The 19,818-nt window shown below is 40.1% G+C and overlaps 5 protein-coding genes across 5 annotated transcripts; 2 read left to right on the plus strand and 3 right to left on the minus strand.

The window, feature by feature from the left end:
- Nucleotides 1–1,706: 1,706 nt before the first annotated feature.
- Nucleotides 1,707–3,612, minus strand: LOC126782064 (signal recognition particle 9 kDa protein). Its single transcript, XM_050507224.1, has 4 exons — nucleotides 3,454–3,612; nucleotides 3,219–3,287; nucleotides 2,333–2,426; nucleotides 1,707–1,945 (listed from the first exon to the last, which is right to left on the minus strand). The coding sequence occupies exons 1-4, from the start codon at nucleotides 3,523–3,525 to the stop codon at nucleotides 1,869–1,871; spliced, it is 312 nt and encodes a 103-aa protein (XP_050363181.1). The 5' UTR covers nucleotides 3,526–3,612; the 3' UTR covers nucleotides 1,707–1,868.
- On the plus strand, nucleotides 3,603–6,511 carry LOC126784127 (GABA transporter 1-like). Its single transcript, XM_050509613.1, has 8 exons — nucleotides 3,603–3,640; nucleotides 4,091–4,332; nucleotides 4,406–4,528; nucleotides 4,799–4,893; nucleotides 5,085–5,271; nucleotides 5,373–5,503; nucleotides 5,603–5,818; nucleotides 5,944–6,511. Exons 1-8 carry the CDS (start codon nucleotides 3,603–3,605, stop codon nucleotides 6,343–6,345), a joined length of 1,434 nt encoding a protein of 477 aa, XP_050365570.1. The 3' UTR covers nucleotides 6,346–6,511.
- A 59-nt stretch (nucleotides 6,512–6,570) lies between these two features.
- LOC126782063 (PRA1 family protein F2-like) lies at nucleotides 6,571–8,069 on the plus strand. Its single transcript, XM_050507223.1, has 2 exons — nucleotides 6,571–7,270; nucleotides 7,684–8,069. The coding sequence occupies exon 1, from the start codon at nucleotides 6,652–6,654 to the stop codon at nucleotides 7,192–7,194; it is 543 nt and encodes a 180-aa protein (XP_050363180.1). The 5' UTR covers nucleotides 6,571–6,651; the 3' UTR covers nucleotides 7,195–7,270; nucleotides 7,684–8,069.
- A 512-nt stretch (nucleotides 8,070–8,581) lies between these two features.
- LOC126783113 (E3 ubiquitin protein ligase DRIP2) lies at nucleotides 8,582–12,848 on the minus strand. The gene is made up of 8 exons (XM_050508516.1): nucleotides 12,716–12,848; nucleotides 12,377–12,619; nucleotides 11,637–11,736; nucleotides 10,326–10,659; nucleotides 9,762–10,195; nucleotides 9,572–9,622; nucleotides 9,244–9,316; nucleotides 8,582–9,086 (listed from the first exon to the last, which is right to left on the minus strand). Exons 2-8 carry the CDS (start codon nucleotides 12,489–12,491, stop codon nucleotides 8,913–8,915), a joined length of 1,281 nt encoding a protein of 426 aa, XP_050364473.1. The 5' UTR covers nucleotides 12,492–12,619; nucleotides 12,716–12,848; the 3' UTR covers nucleotides 8,582–8,912.
- An 857-nt stretch (nucleotides 12,849–13,705) lies between these two features.
- LOC126805558 (magnesium transporter MRS2-I-like) lies at nucleotides 13,706–19,606 on the minus strand. Its single transcript, XM_050532354.1, has 11 exons — nucleotides 19,103–19,606; nucleotides 18,987–19,016; nucleotides 16,169–16,319; nucleotides 15,848–15,969; nucleotides 15,575–15,649; nucleotides 14,826–15,053; nucleotides 14,698–14,742; nucleotides 14,549–14,593; nucleotides 14,417–14,446; nucleotides 14,194–14,313; nucleotides 13,706–14,053 (listed from the first exon to the last, which is right to left on the minus strand). The coding sequence occupies exons 1-11, from the start codon at nucleotides 19,352–19,354 to the stop codon at nucleotides 13,967–13,969; spliced, it is 1,185 nt and encodes a 394-aa protein (XP_050388311.1). The 5' UTR covers nucleotides 19,355–19,606; the 3' UTR covers nucleotides 13,706–13,966.
- Between the last annotated feature and the right edge of the window lie 212 nt (nucleotides 19,607–19,818).

Here is a 19,818-nt window from a genome sequence, read left to right on the forward strand (position 1 = left end):
CTCTACTGCAGTCATTCGATCGCCGAAGGACTCCTCCAACGATTTGACTACCGACGTCAACTCTTTAAAAGCTAGTTGCATATCTTCCGGTGTCGCCATCACTCCAAAATTCAGTAATTCCTCGATCGCTGTTAAACCTCTGCAAGCCGCTGTGTTATGAGGGACACACTGCGAATGCTTTGGTTTCGAACAAGAGGGAAATCCTCGCGAGTAAGGATTCCGGCTTGCTATCTTTGACACTGTCCCACTGGGCGTGCCAAATGTTCGAGCTGGGAAAACGGATCCTCCTCAGAGAACAATCAGCATGCCCCGGTGCCGAACCCTGGACGGTTCAGCCCTTCCGTTCTCTGTTGTTGTTGGCGTGGCAGTACCTTTGAGTTAGGTACAACTGTTATTTTGTTTGACAATGATCCCGCTCCACGTACTGTCTTCCTCTCAGACGATTGCTCCGCAGTTGCTGATAAACCGCTGAAGTTCGAATGACCTATACACAACCGGAGTTGCTAGGTACCTTTCACTCCACCTCAAGTAGATGGCCGATCTTATTTTTGACCGCTTGGGGAAAAGCAGAGCTTATACTGTGTCGTTAATAGCAGGACTCTCTCGCGAATGAAATTTGCTGACTAGTGCAGGCTTTGGGTTTGCTAGAAGCTAGGCTAGCGACTCGATGGACTTGACTCGAATTGCCGAAGTTAATCGGACTTGTTGCTACATGCAGCGCGAGGCGTACATCTGGGTAGCTCCGCTCCGATGGGAGACTTGGTTGCCGAAGTTAATCGGACTTGTGCCGAAGTTACTCGGACTTTTACTCCGTTGGGAGATTTTGACTATGCGGTTGCGCGATAGTTTGTTTGACGTTGCGTGCGTTATTCTGTGCCTTCAACCCCTTTATATAGAGAACACAACTTGTTCTTTCTTGCTAATCAAGTCTTGAGAATCGCCTAGTTTATTTAGATTCACCTTATTCAATCAACTCAAATTTCTATACGGCGATAGTTCTCTAAATCTATTCCAATACGGCAGATAATCTTGCTTTGTGATATACTTTCCCCAAATATCCGGTCCACGAGCCTAAGTAGTCTAGATAATACCGAAGTATTATTTTAGGCCCAAACACAGAGTTTCGGCTTGACAAGCTTTCATGGAGCTAGCACATGGATTTAGCAAACGCTTTAGCTTCTCTTTTCTTATTTAAAATGTATGGCACTCATAAAGGAAAACATAGAGCACAGAGTGCCTTGGGATCTGGTTAAAGAAAACAGTACGTACGTCTTTCATAAGGATCAGGAGCATCACCATTTTCGCACCACTTTTGGTATACAGATCTAGCTAGATCTCACTCACTCGATCTTTCGTTCTTTCGTATTTAGAAAGCACTCAGAGCAGTGAAGCAACAGCATGTTTGAACAAAAGACCAGAAACAACGTCTCTTTTGCTATTCATATACAGTCAAAAGAATCTTTATGTTTGAGCAATAATGGTTGAGGCGCTTGGAAGTCTCAAACTCAAAGCATGAGTCTCATCATGTACTTCAAAGCAGTCATGAACTTGGGAGTTCAGAAAAACTATTTGCAAGGGTAATAGGAAACTTACTTTGGAGGTTACTTATAAATTTAATATATATTCTCTGGTCTGAAGAATCAACTTGTTTTGCTATCAAATATGTTTCTAGAGGATGCACGAAGTCTTTTTCCAGTGCCCCAGTGAAGAGTAACAATATTATATAAAATGGATTGAATCCGAAATGAAGAATCGACAAACCATATGGCAAATTCGAACAGCGTTCTGAATTACAAAATTCTTCAAGTAACCTCAGGGTTAATCTTAAGATGAGTTCAAAAGACCTAATTATCTAATGGCCAGCGAGACTATTGTTTCCTTCCTCTTCCTTTCTTGGTTGGTTGTGCTTCCATCTGATCTTTCCCAGTAACTTCCGATGGATCAACTGCAAAAAGGAAACATGACAAAAGATGTATAACATTTAGTACAACTCATGCAAATTATATCTAGGTCAAAACTGGAAGCTAGCCTAGCTAGTTCCAAAGATAATCATAATTTCAAAGAAAAATGCTGCTTCAATCATTGTTTTGTAGGATGTATAGATTAAGCTTCAAAGCTTGCTCCTTTCAGTAACGTGAGCAACCTTTCAAGACTAAGGGCTAGTTGAAAACGGTTACAATCCTCTTATATCCACACAAAAATAAAACCATGACACTTGTTCAATTCAAGCACATAGCAGGGTTTGAGATACTAAAGAAATTGAAGACCCAATGAATAGGCAGCCAAAATATTTAACATGTGTTAGACTTCAATAAAGGAAACAGAATATTACCTTCAGGACCCCTGGCCATCAAGGTGAAGAATATATTGTTCAGCTTCTCCATCTTCTTAGCATCCTGAGCTTGATCTGTCTTAAATTTCAGACACTGCAAAACCAAAAGAACCAATCACATGAGTAAATGGTTTTGTATCTAGTAATCATAAGTTCATAACTGCTTAATTTCCAAAATCATTACGCAGAGTAGCAGGCCATTCAAATATTTCAATAATGAACGACATGCAATCCAATCCAGATTTTTATACCCAGGTGCAGAGGATATCTGTATATAATTAGTCTTCATTCCTGATACAAGCAACCATATGGGCGATTCATATATTCCAAAAGTCACAAACATAATGGTAGTGATATCAAATTCACTAAAGTTGGTTTGTGCTTGTAATATTCTATTCAAAGCACCAACTTCGCCAAGAATCCTCAACAGAAAACCCTTGTGTAAGTGATTTAAACTCAACTACTAACCTTCTGAAAGTTAAAATTAAGATTTTACCGCAAAATTAACACATTCAGCAAGTTGAGTACAAAGAAAACACACTAAGAGAACATATGAAAACTAACATGATGTTCCTCCAAGAGTATAATGCAAACCATATATTTCCTATAGCCATAATTGATTTTCTTTTACTTCTCTTGGTAAAGTTCAACATTGCAAAACGACTGAAGTACCTAAACAAAGTCCTAATTTTAGACTGAAGGCATCGCCTATGAGCCTCAAAGCCGAAACTAGCTATCCAAACCATACTAATATCAGAAAAGTCTCATACTTCGCAACTAAAACTTGAAACTAGCGATGATGAAATTCGTTCCCAAAGCAAAATCAACAATCCTAGTCAATGCATCCAATAAAAATATGATATGAATCAGAAAAGAGAACCAGCACCTCCTTATTATCGGTGACTTTGAGAACCAACTTCCCATCGCAATGCCGGTACTTCATCACATATCTGGTCTGCAGCAGCAAACAGAATCATTAAAAACAGTTCAAATTGCAAAACCAGTTCACCATGCCCAATTCTGAAGCCCAGGAACGCAATGCAATTTCAATCCAATATGATAATCACCAACACAGAAATTAAGCAAAAACAGAAAATCAACAAGTGAGAAGCAATTAGTACCGAATCAGGATCGGCACGGAACAACTGGACGGATCGGTCGACGAATTCGTCCCAGGATGTAATGTAGACCATGGTTCGGGTTAGGGTTTTGAATCGGGAAATCGGAGAATCCGAGACGAAACTGGGGGAGTTGGGATTTTAGGGGATGGATGGCTTTCAACACTTGGTTTGTTCTTGTCAACGCCAAGTATATATACGTGTCCAACTCGGCCTAATTGGGCCATTTATGACCCGTTTCTTATTTACGGGTATGGGTCTTGGATTTATATCATACATGGCTAGGCGGGCTAGGCGGAGATAGTTCACATGTCTAGGCTGGACTAGGCGGGCTTAGCGGAGCTGGTTTATGTGGTCGGGGGAAACCTCTGTGGGAATAGTAAGCGTCTCAATCTGTATGTGTTGCAAGCAAGTAATGTCGATGATGACTTTCTAAAGCACCGTCCACGTTACACCTCTAATTTATGAGTATGGGTACCCACTGTTTTTGCTGTATATGAGACTTTTCAAAGAGGTGCATTGCCGTCCCAAATATTCTAAGCTCCAGTACTTCAATTTAAGAAAGATTCTAAGCTCTACCACTGGTCAAATACAGCTACGTGAGCTCACTTCATTGACTAACTCTGCTAGTCTAATATAGGAAACAATGGCCTTGTAAGCTGCACGTATTTGCAAGTTCAAGGTTTGAGTCTTTGAGAAGCAAAATGACACAACCAGCAAACTCAACAGAAGCAGCAGAGGAGGAAAGGCAGCGAGAAGAAGAAGCAAAACATGGGAAAGGGACATGGAAGCACGCAGCGTTTCATGTCGCCACAACGATTGCCACTCCGGCTGCCTATGCTCCTCTGCCTTTTGCTCTCGCTTCTCTCGGTTGGCCTCTCGGTAAGTACATAAATTTTACCTGTACAATACTGATTCATAAAGAAGTTACCCCTAGTAATTAGTTAATTTTCAGGGGTAAGCAGCTTGGTAGGTGCAACACTGGCTACATGGTATTCTAGTATGCTCGTCGCTTCTCTGTGGAAGTGGGATGGCAAGAAACATGTTACGTATCGCGACCTTGCACAAAGCATATTTGGTACACTTTCTAGTTCCAACTACTTATCTATCTGCAGGTTAAGGCACTTTCGCGCTTCTGGAGAAGTGCTTCTCAGCATACTTATAAGAAGCAATGTGTTTTTCATGTGGAAACTCATATATGCTTGTTATAAAAGCGCTTTCAAGAACAATGTGTTCAACTAATGCAATATCAGAATGCCTTTGTTTTAGTTACTCCAGACTCTAGAGTTTTACACAAAAGTGAACATGCCATGTTTCATGACACATCTTTGTTTTCACATTCTTAAAGGGTTCTGGGGTTATTGGTCTATTGCATTTTTTCAGCAGGTAGCTTCTATAGGCAATAACATTGCCATTCAAATTGCTGCTGGGAGTAGTCTTAAGGTTAGTGTTCCATCTCCTTAAGTTCATTTTCATTTAATTTCTGTTGCATTTTGTAGTGCGCCATTTTCGTGCACCACAAGGTTACATAAACTGAAGGAATTAATCAGTCTATTGCAAGTTCTGTAGTAAACATCCCTTTGCTCAAGAAAGGAAGTGAATATATATTGATCCCTTAATTATTTCTTGTCCAGGCTGTTTACAAGCACTATCACAAGGATGGTGACTTAACTCTGCAACATTTTGTTATATTCTTTGGGATCTTTGAGCTCTTTCTCTCCCAGCTCCCTGATATTCACTCCTTAAGATGGGTAAATGCCTTGTGCACTTTCAGCACCATTGGCTTTGCTGCTACAACAATTGGGGTCACAATTTATGATGGTATATATTTGCTTCTGTAGTCCTGTATAGACAGTTAGACACCTTATATACTACTCGTCTATCAAATTGCTTCTTTGAAATCTGACTTCATTTCATTACAGGGAAAAAGATTGACAGAAAATCCATCACTTACAGTTTAGATGGGAGCTCATCATCTAAAATCTTTAGAGCCTTCAACGCTCTAGGAGCAATTGCCTTTTCCTTTGGGGATGCAATGCTTCCAGAGATACAGGTTGATTATGCATATACACATTTCTCATGTGCCAATTTTTGTAGTTGAAGCAAAGCTTATAATCGTTTGTTTGTCGAATATGGACCATTGCTCTACCAGAACACTGTTAGAGAACCTGCAAAGAAGAATGTGTATAAAGGTGTATCAGCAGCTTATGGTATCATAGTGTTGAGTTACTGGCAGCTGGCCTTCACTGGGTACTGGGCATTTGGGTCACAAGTCCAGCCTTACATCTTGTCTTCACTAACTGTTCCTCAATGGACTATTGTTATGGCCAATATATTTGCTGTCATACAAATATCAGGATGCTTTCAGGTACCCTTCTCAGATAGTAACATAAACACTTAAAGCTTTGTGTAATCTTGCTAATTTGTTAAGTTTTGAAGATTGAATATAACAACATAGCATAGCATTTACTATAGTCTACTTGGTTTTCATAGATATATTGCAGGCCAACATATGCCTTCTTTGAGGAGAGACTGTTGTCTAGTGAAACTGCTACTGGACGTGAATCGCTACGAAACAAGCTAGTTCGTCTTGTTTGCACCTCCTTGTATATGTTGCTTATCACACTAGTTGCAGCAGCCATGCCATTCTTTGCGGATTTTGTGTCAATATGTGGAGCAATTGGTTTCACACCGCTGGACTTTGTGTTCCCTGCTATGGCATATCTGAAGGCTAGAAGAAAACGGCACCAAAATACGAAAATGTATCTATCTTTGCTGCTACTTAACATTGCTATAGTGGCTTGGTTCTCGGCTGTTGCAGTGTTGGGTTGCATTGGCGCAGTCAAGTTTATTGCGGAAGATGTAGAGACTTACAAGTTCTTTCATGATATGTAGCCGGTATTAAACAACCAAAATCGAGAATCGGCTAACTTATGTGTAACCGGTTTGATCTCATTAGTGCATTATGGGGCAAATTGTTGATAGCAAATCAAGAATTGTGTTTGTAAACTTGGAACGACGTCGTAGCAGAGGCGCCCGTTTTGCCTTGTACCAAATCAAATCCAAATCAAATCAATCACGCACTTGTTGTTCCACTCAAACCAGTCCAGTCCTTCACGGAAAACCCACCCCTTCTATGATTCTCGATCCCAAATCTCTCCCTCCTAGCCCTAGGGTTTAGCCCCACCTCTCTCATTTCCAATGTCTTCCAGTTCCACCACGTTCTCACGCGCCCGCGACACCACCAGCGCCGTCTTCGCCACGCGCCGCCCATGGCTCGAGCTCGTCCAGCCCTTCTCCAGCTTCACGCGCCCCTTCACCTGCGGCGAGGCCACGCTCCGCATCCGGAGCAACCTCAACCACTTCCGCGTCAACTACGCCACGGCCGTCCTCTTCCTCCTCTTCCTCAGCCTCCTCTGGCACCCCGTCTCCCTCATCGTCTTCCTCCTCGTCTTCGTCGCCTGGTTCTTCCTCTACTTCTTCCGCGACGCTCCTCTCGTCGTCTTCAGCTGGGTCGTCGACGACCGCATCGTCTCCGCCGTCCTCGCCCTCGTCACCGTCGTCGCCCTCGTCCTCACCAGCGTCTGGCTCAACGTCCTCGTCTCCGTCCTCATCGGGATCGCGCTCGTCCTGCTGCACGCGGCGTTCCGCGGCACGGAGGATTTGTACTCCGAGGACCTCGAAGGCGGTGGCTTGCTCTCCGTCGTCGGCAGTCCCACGCGGAGCGGCCACACCGGTTTCTAGTTCTTTCTTGATCTGAAGGACAAGTTGAATACGGCATTGGTTTAGCTTCTTTTGAATACTCTGCTTGTCTTAATAGGTAGCATTTTGATATTGAGGCTCTATTCTTTGCTTGTAGTTTTCCAGTTTTTTCTTTTCTTGCTTACATTTTTCACTATACAATTGACCAACCTACATAGATTTTCGTTTACTAAAAGGTGAAAGAGTGATGCCAATATATAGTGTAGATTCGAGTTTGGTTGTGAAAGGAAATTATTGCAATGCTGTTCTAGTTCTTCAATATTGAGGCAGTTTGTCTATTTCTATTTCGACTCTAAGTGTTGCTTTTGTTGTTAGTTGTTACATTTTCCTTGTACATGTTACTGGCATTGTTGAATCTCGCTAGCTTTACCGTCTCTTAGTTAAGTTCCAGGGAGATATGTTGAGTTAACTTCCAGCTCTCGGTCTCTGAGTTTAATGGCATGACTGTTTCATATATGTCACTGTAATTAGGTGTTTCAGACTTTGAAGGCTGGATGAGGAAGCTACACTATCTCCTAACTAGTGTAGAGATGCTATGCTTGGGTTTAATCCATGCCAAGGAGTCTTTGGAAAAAGGAAGGCAATAATAATTGCTGCCATGGTCCATGGAAAGGCAGTGCCTTTTATCGGAATGCTTTTCATCTGTAGCTGGTTTCCACATGGACCTGCTTTCTGAATTGAGTGCTTCTGTTTCATGTTATTCTGGGATTGAATAGTAGGGTAGGGTTAAGCAGCTGAGGAGTGATTGAGGATTCATCATGTGATTAGTTGATTACTGGGTTTGTACTATATTCCTTAACTCATTTGTGTCCTCTGCGCAGGGTTAATCTTTATCCTTCTGTGGTCTGTTATATTTATGATGTTTCTTACTTCCTAGTGCAGTAATGCAGTTGATGTTCACTTCACTTAATATATAAGATTGTTGAATCATCTAGCGGTTTAGGCGGACGATAGTGTAGTCATAAGAAAACTTCATCATACTGGGCAAGCGTATTCTGCAGTGTTTGTGGCATGTTAACTCTGGAGAGTGTTTGCGACAACTTGTGCTGGTAGTGAAATGCTTAAGCCTCTTGGCTGGTGGTAGTGATGACCATTTTGTAGCATAATTTTTTTCATTTTGTTTCTTGCTGATGAAGGAAGAAATGGGGAAGGGAACCCTGATTCAAGTCAACTTTGGAACAGCAATTTCGTTGTATGAGTGAGTTTTAAGACTGCATCCAAGTATTGCCAAAATCCAACCCCAACTTCCGTACATTGCATACAAAACTTGGGATGGAACTGTTGGTGATAGTACTAGATGCCGAAAACAAGACGACGGAAAAAAATTGTAGTAGATAACAAGAAGACGATCAACGATACCAAGTTGAAAACTTATTGTCATCAGTACTGTATATTGAATAAACTAATGGTACAGAAACAAAAACTGCGCCCAGAAACTGTGTGTCAATCTAAGTTTATGTTCAGCATTTCAAGGCTAGCGAGTTTTAGGAAAGTGAAATCTTTGATAGACACCAACAACAACATGATGAGGTACAATCATGGCAACGGCCATTTCCAACAACATGCCGCACTATGCAAAGGGAAGCACGGACGAGTGTTTCTGTAGGGATTCGTTTGTCCCTGCTCCTGCATTAGGCTGTAGATGGTGATTGCAACACATACTCATAGAATTACACCTGCTTTACAAGGATTGAAGCTGCTTAGGAGTTTGAAATCTTTCGAGAATACCCAAGCACCATGACGAAATCTTTTGCAGAGGAGCCGATGGATGCTGGAATTTTTTGTGTGGATGATGCAGTTTGTAGCCACAAGTCGACCAAATTATACATCTCCAATGTGGGGGTCACTGGTTGTCCCATGCATTTGATCTCAACCTGCAAGAAGTGAAGGCTCATTACCGGGAGAAAATAGTTCAAGGATTCCACTAGACCCGAGGGCTTAAGATTTACATATTAGCTATATAAGTGCCAGACCAGTTACTGATGAAATTCCCATTGCATTGCCGAAGTAAAAAAATAGACACTTGCTTACCTCAGTTTCACTAGTAAGGTCTAGCTTCCTCATTAAGTACTTCTGGATAAATGAGACAGGCACACTTCCATCTCTGTAACAAATGAACAACAGACTAAACAGTAAAGAAATTATACCCTTAAATAAATTACTTTTCCCATTTGACATGCTAAGAACAGTGAAATTAACAGCGATGTGCTTTTGACACACACTAACAATGTACTCCATTTAGTGGAAAGGATGAACCAAATGTATCGACAGAATATATGCATACTGCTGCAAAAAAGGACTCCTAAGAATCTTAGATGAAGTGTGCATTTCAGAACCACATTAAAGACAGCGGACTCACTTTATTCTCAAATAACTTGTAGGAATCTGAGGCAAGGATTCTTCTCCTTCCCTGAAACCAATATTATAGAGATAAAGAAAATGAATATAAGCCCCTTAAGAAAAAAGGAAATTAAATGAGCATTACGAAAGAAACTAATCAATCAATGTTTTAAACAATAAAAAAAGAGTTGACAAAAGTTGAGTCTTACTGTTCTTCGGAAGCTACTAGGGAGAACCAAATTGGACCAACTCTTCTCTCAAGTTTTCCACTGCCTGCATCCAAAACAGCTTGGGGTGTAATGCTTGATTCTCCTGAAGCTTCCCTCTTTTGGCGAGCCCTACGCATCTTTTTAGGTTTCATTGTGTCCGGAGAGGGAGGGTTAGTGCTATTCTTTTCATCCTCAACTTTGGATTTCTGTTTGTTTTCTTTACTTTTGAATTTACGAACTTGAGATTCACTGGGAATGACAGCCGGTTCTACTCTTTCAGACCCTTGTAAATTGGGTTTGAGAGACTTTGTCCGGTTTGCAACTTCGACCAAGCAATTTAGAGGTTTCCAAAGGTCCTTCCCATCCCATGATTCAGCACCATTCTCAGATCCTTTAATGGATACAGGTTCACTGGGCTCGGCGGGAAAAGAATTCTGTACCGGTCAAGTTAGAAAACAATTAGCGTTAGTATTTTTAATGAAAAGGTATGCATTCTATTTAAGCTTGTAGGAAACAAAACTTATCAGCATTCCAGAAACTGCATAGGGAGAAAAGCATACTAACCGGCCTGGTATTTTTCCCCGACTTATTTGAGGCCTCTGGGGAGCTTTGACTCTCTACATGATCTTCTGCAGATTCATCCTCATTATTATCAGACATCTCACCCAACAGACTGGACCCTTGTAATGTAGAAGCCTTTCTTGCAACAGCTTTAGTTCTTTTTCCTGTAGCGGTTGCTTGGGTTGACGAAACTCTGGGAGTACTGACCACCAATGACGAGAGTGATCTTTCCTTTCTTCGAGCCGGCAGTGCTGAAGGTGTAATTTCAGGAGCATTTACCTTTCTTCTTTTGAAAGGAAAAATCTTGGCCCTTACATCTTGCAAATTGTGATCAGGCCTGATATCCAAAGTCAATATATCATGATTTATATATACAAACAATAATCTCAGGAGTACTGTAAAATTTGGTTAACTGTTCATAATAATATAAAAGGCTGAATTACTAGTTTAAAAGGATTGAAGAATTTAAAAAGTCCGAAAACCATCGACAACAAAATTATCAAATAATTGCATATGCAGCCACATGTAACCAAACAGAAGTTCATCAAGTAATAGGAAAACATGTTACTTTAGTACCACATTCTTGTTTAAAAAACTGAACAATTATTTCCACAAACCCCGGCCACATTAAAATATATTCAAAAGATCATCTCCAAAAATAATCCCTACTATCCTCAGGATAGTCCTTTCTCAATGAGATGCGAAGGTTATACTAGTACTGGCATACACAAGTAAGAGGAAACCCAACAATTACAGTTAAGGATTTACAAGATCTCCAGAAACTATCAGCAGCTAATTTAAGCACATTTGAACGATTGCAAATGCAGCCACATGTAAACTGAACAGAAGCTCATTGAAAATTAGGAAACTTTACATATTTAATAGCATCTTGTACTTATATCATCTCCAATGAATTTACTATATTCATCAACCGCAAGTTCTCCTAATTGAATCTTCTCCCGCAATAAACTCATATCCTAATGATAGTGTATTTAAAAAAATCTTTATAGGCTTTATGGTAATGTCTTAAATATGCAATGCCGACTGAAACAGAAAATTGGACATTATATGTACAAAAAAGGATCTGAAACAAAAAAGGCAACCGAAACTAGTTTTCCGAACATGCATCAACATCAGAATCCACATAACTTATTTTGCTTGATGTTGAAAATTGAACACTTGATCGAGAAGCAGGGGGGTCATATGGTAATGGCATAAACCATGTCATGCTGACTTAACTCAAAACATATTAAAGAAAACCAATATCATCATTGCATTATTTTCTCAGTTCATCAGTTAACAAAGAATAACAACCTTAGTTTCTCCAAGGGAACACAGCCCAGATCGGTCTTGCATATTGGGCAGTGTTCGATATCCTCCTCTGTGATCTTGTCATATATGCACTTCCTGCAAACTGAAGAAGAATTGAGTTATAACTCCATTAGTCATGAGAATCTAAGGGGTATAATACTTTTCACATTTTTTTTTGGCAATAAGCATCACAATATCCATGCAATAAAAGAAGCTACATTCTTAATCTTGGGAAAGAGGCCATCTACGAAAACAGGAACATTGGGTAGTCATACCCATTATGAACATCGAGATTTACCTGTAAAGACCAACAGAAGGAACTCGCAAGAATACAGAATCTATCCTACGGACCTATATAAAAGCAATGCAACTTAGACCACTCCTAGCAGAGGCCTCTAGATATATCAAATTACCAAACTTTCCACACAATTGAAATAACCACCATATATATCATTGTAACAAGAATCAAACCTTCATGGCTAATCCACCTAACAGAGTTGTTCTGAGTTCAAAGCAAACGAAGCATGAAAGTTTAACAATTCCCACGTGATCCCAAAACCAGCAAGACAAGTCAAACCAAACCCAGATGAGAAAGAATCAAAATACAACCACCCAGATTTCAGAAACCACCAAAAAAGACCCCAAATTTCCAAGAATCAAAACCAAAACACAGCAAGAAACAGAACCAAGAGAGAGATACACATACAAACTGAGCTGAGAGAGAGAAAAGAGAGAGCACTGACACGTATGAAGACATTCAGATATAGTTGTGGCCTCTCGAAACAGCTTATTGCAAAGCGGGCAAGTCATGCATGCTGCAATCGTCTCCCTCTTGACCTTCACCACCTGATTCGCCATCTCCCAACTCGCAACTCACTCACCCCAAACTATCAGACCCCAAAATCCACACGTTATATATATCAAATCCACACACTAGTGCATGTTGGCGCACACACGAAACTTACGTCCATTTCTCACCTCTCCACCTGCATTGAACAAACACAACCGGCCGAGATTACAACACAACACACGCAGAGACATAACTCAAACTCATCATCGTATCAACAAAGAATGGGGATTACATGGACAGGAGATGTGTCTGAGTCGGTGGGAGATGGGTTAAGTGACGTGGGTTTCGATGTGGGGGGGGGGGGATTTGAACAAGAGGGTCGCGGAGAGTTGGTTTGATCTGAATCGAGAGGCTCTCTCTCTGCGTCATAAAAGAGAGACCATGAACCAAAAACTGAGTTTTCTTCCTTTGATTTGTTTGTTTTGTTTTTTCTTTATGTGAAATTTATATTACAAGGGGGTGAAGAGTGGGGCCAACGTGCGCCGGGACCGGGTTTCGTGAATCCGACGGCGAGGTGTAAGGGACTTGTGTCCACATGTGGGATTATTAAGCCAAACGTGGAGCATGCGGTCACATTTTGCTACCTCATAACTCCGTCAAGTTTTACTTCCAAGCCTTCACTTCCCAGTTCCGACCACCTCTTCTTCTTTTTTCACCTTATGTTTTCACCTTTTATTTCTGTCTTTCTTACTCGAAGGGATATGGGGATGAGAGTTTGAATTTTACGGGATAGTAAATGTTAGTAAAGTTGTTATTAATATAACTGTTGGTTTGACGGTTGTGTCACGTGACATATCTAGTGCGTTAAGAAAGTTCGAAAATTTATACCAATTACTAAAAATAACTTGTAACTGAACACTTGTATCACAAATGAAATTTTCCATCCGTTTAACTCTTAGGGAAAGATAAATAATTAGATTGTCAATAGACCTCAATAATAAGATTTTGAGTTGAGCTGAGCTTAGAATAATTAATTTCATCAAGGAAGGATTAGGATCTGCTTGATTATTCCCCGCCACATGGGACCTCCAGAGAAATTTTCAGACAGGCAAAGAACAAAGCTCCATCATTTAAGAAAAAAAACACTTGACAAGGTGAAAGTGAATCTATTAATCCGTACTTGGAAAGTCATTCCATTTGGAATTTGTCAACATAGCTCATGCCTAACAAGCCTGCTAAGTCGTTTTGAAAGTGCAAAGGGTCACCAACAAACAAATCTTCATTTGTATTCAATGACCAATTACTTACAACATTGGAAAGACTATGCCACCAGCAACATGATTTAGTTCACTGAGAAACCCGGTGCCACGCCACTCCTGAAACTATGTCTTATACATCAAATGTTGAATACAAGTATGCCATTGAACCAATATGATCATGGTCATGCGATCATGCCTATATTTGGATACCACAGAATAAATTTTAATTTCTGCAAGCTACACAACGTATTGCCTTCCCAACTCTGATTATACGGTACTGAGTATCAGGATCCCACAAGACCTTTGTGCCGAGCATACGAAACTATACACACGAAAATTGCTGCGCTAGCTATTCCTGTCATAATAACCACCTAATTTATGATGAAAGGGAGAACAAATAGTTAGTTTGGCAAATATTATGATTATGATACAAAAATCAAGCATTCCATTGGATATCTCAAGAAAAAGGTTTTTTTTTTTAAGTTCAGTGCTCTTTTTTGTTTGAACATACCCATTTGAACATGTGCTTATGATTTTCGTTCCAAGTATATGGGATGTTCATGCCAAATATTGCAGCCACCAAAGAATATATAGACACACAAACAGTTCCAGAACTCAGAAACAGCTCTAGCTGCATGTCACAGGGATCGTATCATGTTAACCATCAAAATGGATATGTACTGATTAATCATAAAATATGAGCAGAGTTTCTAATCCATCCTAGCAGATATTACCTGAATTAGCTGATTCCGATGATTGTCAAGCTGCAACAAGATACGCATTAGATCAGTTATGTCAGGCTCAGAAGGTTCTACATAGCACAGAAGAAGCATGAAGAACTTAATTTCATGTTTTCAGATCAATACCTGGATGTTGATGTAATCTTCGGTGTCATCAATGTACTCGCGCAACTGGTAAGAAGAAATGGAATCACACTTTATCTTGTATAAATTTGGATTCGGCATGCTCATAACTGTTTTGGGCCCACAACAGAAACAGTACATTTAGTGCATACCGTGGTCAATTTATTCAATGTGCCTTCAATTTGCATAAAGTAAGCCTGCAAAATAGATAACAAGATTCAACTTAGGCCTAATTTTTGGCTTAATTAACAAAAGTATAAGACCTGAGACAGATGATAACCTCAAGCAACATCTCAAGCTCCTCCACATCATTCTCCTCTTGAACTGTTGTTACACTTGCCCTGCTGGTTCTGGATACTTTAGAGCCTACGGTTATACTAGGAGAGGCGAAAGACCAATTTGGAGCACCAAAGCCACTCATAGGTGAAGTCCCAACCAACTTTCTTGATAAGTAAAGGTCGGCCATGTCATCATCGTCATCAAGAAGCTGTTCGAGCTCATCCCTCACCTACACAGTAGTCCACTTAGGAATTAACTGTAGATCTGTAAATTTTAAGTATTTGTTATACTAGTGATTTTACACTGTTGGTAAGGGCAACAAGAATACAACAAAGGGGATCTGATTAGGGGATCTGTAAATTTTAAGTATTTGTTATACTAGTAAACTCAAGGTATCCCAAAGGCTTCTTAGGCCCAAGGACTAATCCGTTGGGGGAGGTCTTCCTACATGGACATCGCAGCCCCTCCTTGGCCACTTTTGATAGTTTCGTGAATCGAACCTAGGCTGGGGAGCACACCCAACTAGGCAAGATCCACTACACTCCCTTGCAGTGGTTTATGCACAACTCCATATACTTTTAACCACAGTCAGCAGCAAGTATAAATATGGTATAAGTACATCGAACAACAATAATGACAATTCACTAGTTCATATATGGACTGTCAATGCGTACGAAAAACAAGTGACATGAAGCCAAGCAGGAGCAAAAAAATTTGAGTTGGTACCTATGATTAATAACATAAACTTACTTTTTGAACCCGATTTGTCAACCTGGTCATTGCGCTCTTCAGCTTACGAACCCGATCCAAATTACGACTGCTGATCTGCAATCAACTTAAACTGTTTGAACCAAAGCGAGCAATCTACAAAACTCTTCCTTTTATCAATGTATGACGAAATATTGTTCAATGTAGTCGTGAACAGGATCATACAATCAAGGGATTTCATTCCTTTTGAATAAATAAAGTCAGGTAAATGGATGAAACAGGAACATGAAATTTTTTGCCAAGCAAGGCTCATACCTTGGAAGTAAGCTCATCTAAAGCTGGATAAGCATCACTCTCTAGTTCTCCCGTGCAAGTATCAAGAGATGTACAAATAGCTTCTAGTGCAACTTCTAATGCCCGGAATTCAAATGGAAAATCTAATGACCATGAAGCACAATAGACATATTTAGTAAGAACATGGTCATAGACTACAAATATGAAAGGCATATAACAAACTTATATAATGCTTAAAGTCAAAACTGAACTTAAACTTCTTCCTCAGCAATAATGTCATTTTCAATGCCAGCTCTTTAAGTAACGTTACCCAACAAAGGAGCAGTACATAGTCAGACATACCATCATCTTCACTGGTTTCGACATCTTTCTGTAACCCAGAGTCTTCTTCTTCCCCTGGGCCATTAATATTGCCACTTGCTGGAGGCAACCGCCTTTGGAGCTCCTCAACAATAGGTAGCACATTATCATCAAACGGGTCTCTAAGCAATACCTACAAGTTATGACCAACTTGTTATTGACTTTATATTTTCCTTCTTGGTCAACCTTAACAAGAGATAGACTTGGCAGATTACATACAAAAGGCCAAAAAAAAAACTCTAAATGTAGAAAGATCCCAAGTAACCAGACTTAGACCACCATTTGGTTAAGATCGTAGTAATTACTAAACTGTTCAACGACAATTTAGATATGGAACTTTTGAAGCACTATAAGCTCTCATATGAACGATTGGTAATTCACATACTAACCCCAGATATGATGGAACTTCACAGCTAATTGAGTGACAGATCTTTTCTCCGAAGATTTGGCAAATTCCATATTTTACTGCTTTCTGAACTGACGACAAGAATTCTTGTCTTCCTATCAGCAATCAAGGGATTATGGTGTTGATAAACCTTTGCTCTAGGAGACATGAGGCAAGAGTGCAGAGGACATCACTGGTACAACAAGCATTCTTGAACTGGTTCTATCCAGAAATTCAATCAGCAGAATTTCATCACCAGTACAAAGAGCTTCAACTATGTCCTCTTCACAGAGAAAACTCTCGACCTGTTTTCAGAGGTTATTCTTGCTTTCTATAACATTTTGTCGAACTTTGGCACTAAAAGCTGAGTTATGGAGGTTGCTAAATTGGAACATTCATCCCCATGTATAAGGTTCTGATATATATATCCACAACATGTTCTAGTCCTACCACCTTTGTTTGTAACATGGACAAGCAACCCATTACATCAGATGTAAAAGCCTGTAAAAGATCCATTAAGTTTGACTGCTTATTTTCGATCTCTGAGAGTTATTTTCTAAGGGCAGGACACTTCGTTTGCCATTTGTGAACAACATCCATGCGAAGTCTGATAATCAGATTCTGTCATAGTTGAATATAGACTTCAGCAATCCCTTTAGAGTACATTTTCTCAACTAATCTCTTCAACTGTACTGCTGATTTCTTCCCACTGGCTTCTGCAAAATACTTTTCTGAAGACTGTTACAAGAAACTGTCATACACTTGATGTCGATATCATCAGTGACAATATTGGACCAAGAGCATTCGAGTTTTTCATCCATATGAACATATTCATATTCCCATAACGTATGTGCTTGTAACGTCAGTGCTCATCCATTTTAATGTCTTTGTAATAGTGCTACCCTCGGAATTTTCATTCTGATTTTCTGGCAACTAAGTATTGAAAGCTATAGGGACTGTAATTTCAATATGCTAATCATCTCACTGGAATGATGATGAATTTTCAAACAATTTGGACATGTTTTTCTGCAAAGGAATCATGCTCTAGGTCGCACCAGTATCAACTTTCCTGAATGAGTGATCCTTCCTTCTGGATTCACTGGCACTGGTGATATCACTGTAGTCAGCACCAAAGAAATTTTCATTTATAGAAGGTCCAGCTTCCAAAGGTTTAGAAGTGTCAGGTCTGGAAGACTTCAGCACTGCAGTGCCTGTAACACAGTATCCCTAACTAGTTTCACCTTGTCAAAGCGACATGATCCAAGGGAGCGAATTTTAGGAAGCCTTTAAAATACACAACCAGCAATTCCCCTAAAATATGCAAGCAGCCTCGCGTGTTTCCCAATCATCACTCTTCAGAGATTCTTGAATACTAGCCAAATGTTTTATGTTGGGAAACCCCCTATCCTGATGATGCTTCTGTTCAACTCAATAAAGCTGGCTTAGCCAGAAATGTGGATTCTTGAGCGGCTTTATTTCTTTTTAACATTGGCTGCAGAATTGAAACCAGGGGATCATGAGTCTTGAAAATGACCCTTGCTAGACACAACACTGAACCGGCATTGCTCACCCAGAGCTTCGAAAAAGCTGCCTTAACTAAGACATCAAACACCCCATCACCCTTACTCCAACCATTACATAATATTGATGACAGAATACCAACAGTCTCCACACAAGAATTCCTCACAACACAGTCTGACTCTCTTAGTCGCTTAACAATACTGGCAACCATCTTGCCAAGATGCATTCCAACATGCCCCTCACGATTTCTCTTTAATGTTCCCATCAACTTAAGGCATTCCTTCTGAACTGCATACGTCTGCTCTAGATCAGTATCCAATATACACAACAGAAACGGAGCAATCCGATCTGAATTCAAACACTACACCATTTTCTCAAGTTCCTCAACATATATCTGCTACTGGTAAGTATCCTGATCAGCAAGCTTATTCATTGCCATAACTACCATTTGTTTGAGCTCGGTAACCACCTGATGACCGAGACTCTCCTCTTCACATGAGCATGATTCTTCATCTTAATCATCGAAACTCCTAACTAGATAGCTTCAGATTCCATCCACCTATTCCCTCCGCCTCTGCAAGACCACAATCACTAACCCACTTGCTAATTCTAGGACCCAAATCACTTGAATCAAATGAAGACATATAATTCCACAGGATCTTTGCCAGATAAAAAATAAATAAAAGGAATGCTTCTCAAAGAGAACTATCACAAATTTGTTTTCTTCTATCCCCATTTTTTGGGTTTAAATTTTTCCCACTTGTTAGTTGTTATTCTAATTCTATTTTTAATAACCACTAATTAGACCCTCATTCACATTCAACCTTTCAACAGCAACTAAGAAGCAAAACTACATAAGCTGATGAAAAACAGTAGTAAACTTGAAACACTCACCTCCTCTGCAGTGATTATTGCTTTGATGTGCTGGAAACAAAAACAAACACAGCTTTCAGTTTGCAACACAATCAAAATAAATCCAAACTAACTGTGGAATTGAATAATAAACCAACCTCCAAGTTGAGAACAATGACTTTCTCTCTGCCCAAAATCGTGGAAGGATAAGATAACAATGGATCAAGAAGCCGAAGATCTCGAGCGTGAATGTTAACTCGGCGCATAATGGCATACTTATCCAAATCCAAAACGGTTCCTTGACCATCATGGTTCAATGAAATCCAACTCCTCAAAGCAGCAGTCTTCTTGTTAACTTGAGTCTCCGAAGAAACTAGGGACCCATTTTGAGCCATTTCCAAAGCAATCATCGATGTCTGATTGGAAACAGAGCAAGTTCAAGAGAAGGTTCCTATAAACTAAGCAACTAGTTGGGTGAGTGATGGGTGTTTGGTGATTGGATTGGAGAAGCTAATGAGGGAAGAAGTCATGGGTTCGGGAACATGGAAATGGTGGGTTTTGGTTGGGAAAATAGAGAAAGCGGTTGGTTTGGAGATAAATGGTAACAGTGAGTTTTGGTTGAAGGAAATTTGCAGTGAGATAGAATTTTGCATGGCTGGGCTGCTCTGGCTGCTAGCGGTGCACTGCAGGTTAAGAATTGTGTGTGTGGGGGGGGGGCAACGTTTGAAAATGATGGTTGCGTTTTAACACCCGAAATTACTATTAACACACTCGTTCTATAATAAGAGCTAATTATAAATGGAATGAATTTATAAATTCAATTACATTATAGTCATAAAATAGATATTTAAGGTGTGTTAACAGTACAACTACA

This window comes from Argentina anserina, chromosome 2 (assembly GCF_933775445.1).
Source record: "Argentina anserina chromosome 2, drPotAnse1.1, whole genome shotgun sequence".
Lineage (NCBI taxonomy): Eukaryota > Viridiplantae > Streptophyta > Magnoliopsida > Rosales > Rosaceae > Argentina > Argentina anserina.